This window comes from Canis aureus, chromosome 24, assembly GCF_053574225.1.
Source record: "Canis aureus isolate CA01 chromosome 24, VMU_Caureus_v.1.0, whole genome shotgun sequence".
In the NCBI taxonomy this organism is placed as follows: Eukaryota; Metazoa; Chordata; class Mammalia; order Carnivora; family Canidae; genus Canis; species Canis aureus.
This window is the reverse complement of record NC_135634.1, coordinates 46,153,577-46,158,072: the sequence shown is the minus strand read 5'-3', so window position 1 is coordinate 46,158,072 and position 4,496 is coordinate 46,153,577. Positions and strand designations below refer to the sequence as shown.

The 4,496-nt window shown below is 37.9% G+C and overlaps 1 protein-coding gene across 1 annotated transcript; it reads right to left on the bottom strand.

Annotated features, from left to right (window-relative positions):
* Positions 1–532: 532 nt before the first annotated feature.
* Positions 533–1,534, bottom strand: LOC144296546 (UDP-glucuronosyltransferase 1A9-like). Its single transcript, XM_077869671.1, has one exon. The coding sequence runs from the start codon at positions 1,424–1,426 to the stop codon at positions 548–550; it is 879 nt and encodes a 292-aa protein (XP_077725797.1). The 5' UTR covers positions 1,427–1,534; the 3' UTR covers positions 533–547.
* Positions 1,535–4,496: the final 2,962 nt, after the last annotated feature.

Genomic DNA, 4,496 nt, shown 5'->3' with positions numbered 1-4,496 from the left:
AAAAAAGGCCACAGATTTTTATGGATTGACTATAAAGATATTCATTATTTATTAGTAAATGAAAAAAGCAAGGTAAAGAACATTAAGTCCAATCCATTACTAGATTTTATTTTAATAAAACATGTGAGAGAATATACATTAGATATATGCATATAGAAAAAATAATTTCAGAAAAATGGGAGAACTACCATACGAAACTTCTAAGGGCCTTTTCCTCAAAGGATGGCATTAGTTATTTTAAAAAGTGAAATTTCAGTTTTAGTGTGTTTTTCAGTAGTTTCCAAAGGATAGTACTACAAAACCAGCCTAGAAATTATATACGATTATATCAATTGTGTACATATACGTATCAAACAGAGCAGCTTTATAATTTGCTACAGCACGAATCAATGAATTGGCACAAAAAGAATTCTTTCTACCAGGAAAAATTTCCAAATGTGGGAAATGTAAATGTCAAATCTGGAGTTTAGTAGGAATCTTTTTTTTCTTTTCCTTTTGTGTGTGTGTGTGTGTGTGTGTGTGTGTGTCCAAAACCAGGTTATTCTTACTAGGCAAAAAAGAGGTAACTTACCTTTGGCAATGGCTTTCCCTCCTGGCAGTTGATGCCTCCAATGAAGACCATGTTGGGCATCACAGGTTTGGGATAGTCAAAAACAAAGTCAGTTCTTAACAGCCAAATCGACATATGGCTATAGAGATCATAAGGTGTGACAGCCTTTTGGAGGATCTCAGATGCAACTTCCAAAGCGGTTTTTAAAAAATAGTGGCAAAATAAATGTTCCTCCAGGTGGAAGATGTGATTCCTCACTCTCTCTCTGAAACTCATGACATCTGACAATATGGAGAAAGGTCTAGGAACATAAGAAGGAGAACTGGGGCACTGTGTGGCTTCTTCAAGATAATGGCAATACAATCTCCTTGTGAAGCCCACGGATGGGAGTGAAAAATACTTGGCTACAATTAAGCCACACACATCAAAAGGATCCAGAAACACTGCATCAAAAGAACTCTCCTTTATGTATTCTACTAATTTTGGATCACTAAACAAATTCTTACAATGTAAAAAAAGGTGTTCAAGACTGTCTTTTAATGGACTTAAGACCAAAAAAAGTGAGCTTTGCTGCTGAGTTTTCCACTGAGAATAAGAGAAATTCTTGAACATCTGATTCAACTCCTCCAGATTGTAAGTTGTGGAATAAGTCTTCACCGTAAAATTGGAGGATTTTCCCAGTTGCCAACTCACCTCTGGTATGATTAAAACCAACTCATGCCCTCTTTGGATGAGTTGCTCCACAACCAAACGCATGGTAAACCAGTGGCTCCCATCCATGGGTACTACCAGCAGCTTGCCTGCCTCAGCAAAGCCAGATGTCAGCAGGAGACACACACACAACAGAGGAAAGCCGGTCAAAATTGTGGCAGCCATTGGAAACCTGCAGCCCAGGGCAATCCAGTTGCTTGGGTTCTGAGCTGGTGTAATAGAGTCAGTCCGTGGAAGAAGTATAGGCACAAAGCCCGCCCCAGCAGAGGGAGTGTATTTACACAGTCATGAAAAAAAAAAAACTACACTCATTGCCAGTGATGCACTCCTAAGAACGATAATGAATGGGTAGCATTTGCTGACAAACATGCTTGTAAATTTTCCAGACAGCAGTACCGTTTGATCTTTGCCTTGGACAAAGATCATGCACTGTATGGCATGTCAATGCTCTTTTGGAAACAGAATTATTAGGCAATGTTTTGAGGACTCAGAGTGATAAAAAGGAAAGTAAATATCAATTAAAGTGATTTTTTCCAATTTTTTCCAAGGAAAGCTTGGGTTATCTTCAGGATACATAAGACAATTTTGCCCAGAAAGAGATTGGCATCCCAGTTTCCAAGGAGGACATGAAGTCACCTACCACTAGCGTCCTCATTGACAATGGAACTGTATTCACAAGAGCCTCTAAAAAGCCTGGCATTGCCACCAGTTTATTCCATTTCCAAACCCTTTGTGGGCTACAAAAGGTTAAGAGTGCCAAATCCTGCCTCCATGGACCATTCTAGGGATTGACAGATGGAATAGGACTGTCCTCTATATTCAGTCACTTTCCCTACACGCATCACATGCAGTGGGTGGTCACTTGTCTGAAGCTTGCCAAAAGCACTCTGCTAGGCATCCTCTCTCTTTCCTCTGGGCTTCTGCATTCCTCTATCTAGACCTCTCTGCTGTGGGCTAACCTCAGTGGGCCTGCTACCCACCTTCAGAAATCTCTTTATCTGTTTCCCAAACTCTACCACACACTTGTTGAGGCCAGAAGATATATTTTCTCCATAGTTGCACTTTCCTTCTACAGGATCCATGCTATGCCTCACACAGAGAAAGCACACAAGGACCCTTTGATGCATTGGACTGAATTGCAGTACAGAAGTTTTATTGACACCTTTATGGGTGAGCTCAGTTGTGCAGTCAGATAACACCTAAGAATCATTTAGTGAGGGATTCTATAGCCACCTTGGGGCATAATATTTGTTAGGAACCTACATGGCTCCTTCTGAGATATCTGAACTATTACTAGACATTTGCGTCATCATCATTTACCTCAGTGACTGAGAGACATTCAGATGAATGTGTAAAAAATAAAATGGTGGCAAATGATCTACCTTTCCAGGAGGATCCTTCAGAATAGATATCAATAAAATAGAAAGTAGAAGAACAATAGAGAAAATCAATGAACCCAAAAGCTGGTTTCTTGAAAAGATTAATTAACCATATAAACTCTAACCAATCTGATCAGAAAAAAAAAAGAGAGAGAGAGAGATAGAGAAGACGGGACCTGGGTGGCTCAATGGTTGAGCATCTGCCTTTGGCTCAGGTCATAATCCCAGGGTCCTGGGATCGAGTGCCACATCAGGCTCCCGGTGGGAAGCTGGCTTCTCCCTATGCCTACGTCTCTGCCTCTTTCTCTGGGTCTATTATGAATAAATAAATAAAATATTTTTTAAAAAGAGAGAGAGAGAAGAAAAAAATACCAATGTCAGGAATAAGAAAGGTGGCATCACTACAGACCCCACAGATGATAAAGGGATAATAAAGAATATCAAGAACGAATGTATGCCAATATATTCTACGACTTAGATGAAATGGACAAATTCCTCAAAAGATGCAGACTACTAGAGTTTAACAGTAAAGAAATATACATTGAATAAAAATACCTTGTATGTTTTAAGTTGAAGTTTGAATTCAGCTTTCTCACAAACAAAACTTTAAACCCAGATGACGTCACTGATACAAGCTACCAAACATTGGAGGAAATAAAACCAATTATTATTCCAGTATATATCCTAAAACGAGGAAATGTCATTTCCAGAGAACTGAATAACAGAGAAATTCCTAATCTTCCAATGAGACAACCGAATTTGTCTATGAGACCAGCATTGCCACATACCAAAACTAGATAAAGACATCATAAGAGAGAGAGAAAAATTTATAGACCAATACCCCCCATAAATATAATGCAAAAATTCTATATCGAATTTTAGCAAATCAAATTCAGTAATATAAATGTATGTAAAAATATAAAAGGTATATAATAATAATAATAATAATAATAATAATAATAATAATAAACAAAAAGATAGTGGAACTTATCCCACAAATACAAGGATGATTTAACATTAGAAAATCAATCAAGGGCATTCACCATAAAAATAAACTGAAAAAGTACAACCCTATAATCATCTCCATAGGCACAGAAAAAGTATTTCACAAAATCCAACATCCATTCCTGATCAAAATTGTCAGAAAACAAGGTAAGAAGGGAACACTCTCTACCTAATAAAAGTATCTATGAAAACCCATAACTAACAACATACTTAATGAGGAATGACTGAATGCCTTCCTCCTAATCACATACAAGTCAAGGATGACCATCCTACCACTCCTATTCATAGAAGTTCTGGAAATTCTAACCAATGCAGTCAGTCAGAAAAAATAAAAGGCATCCAGTTTGGAAAGAAAACTCTAACTGCCTTATTCATAGATAACGTGATCATCTCTGTAGAAACCCCAATGAAAGAGAAAGAAAAGAAAAAAAGAAAAGAAAAGAAAGAAGGAAGGAAGAAAGAAAAGAAAAGAAAAGAAAAGAAAAGAAAAGAAAAGAAAGAAAAGAAAAAAAGAAAGAAAGAAGAATCTACAGACTGTGAGGAAATATTTCTACAGCATATACCTGATAAAGAACTCATGCACAGAATATTTAAAGAACTCTTGAATCTCAATAATAAGGGAAAAAACTTCTTTTTTTTTTTTTATTTATGATAGTCACAGAGAGAGAGAGAGAGAGAGAGAGAGAGAGGGAGAGACATAGACAGAGGGAGAAGCAGGCTCCATGCACCGGGAGCCTGACGTGGGATTTGATCCCGGGTCTCCAGGATCACGCCCTGGGCCAAAGGCAGGCGCCAAACCGCTGCACCACCCAGGGATCCCGGGAAAAAACTTCTTAAGTACTAAAGACTTG

Bases quoted from the DNA above. Each gene is read 5' to 3' on its own strand.
- LOC144296546 (XM_077869671.1), bottom strand. From the start codon at position 1,426: ATGGCTGCCACAATTTTGACCGGCTTTCCTCTGTTGTGTGTGTGTCTC.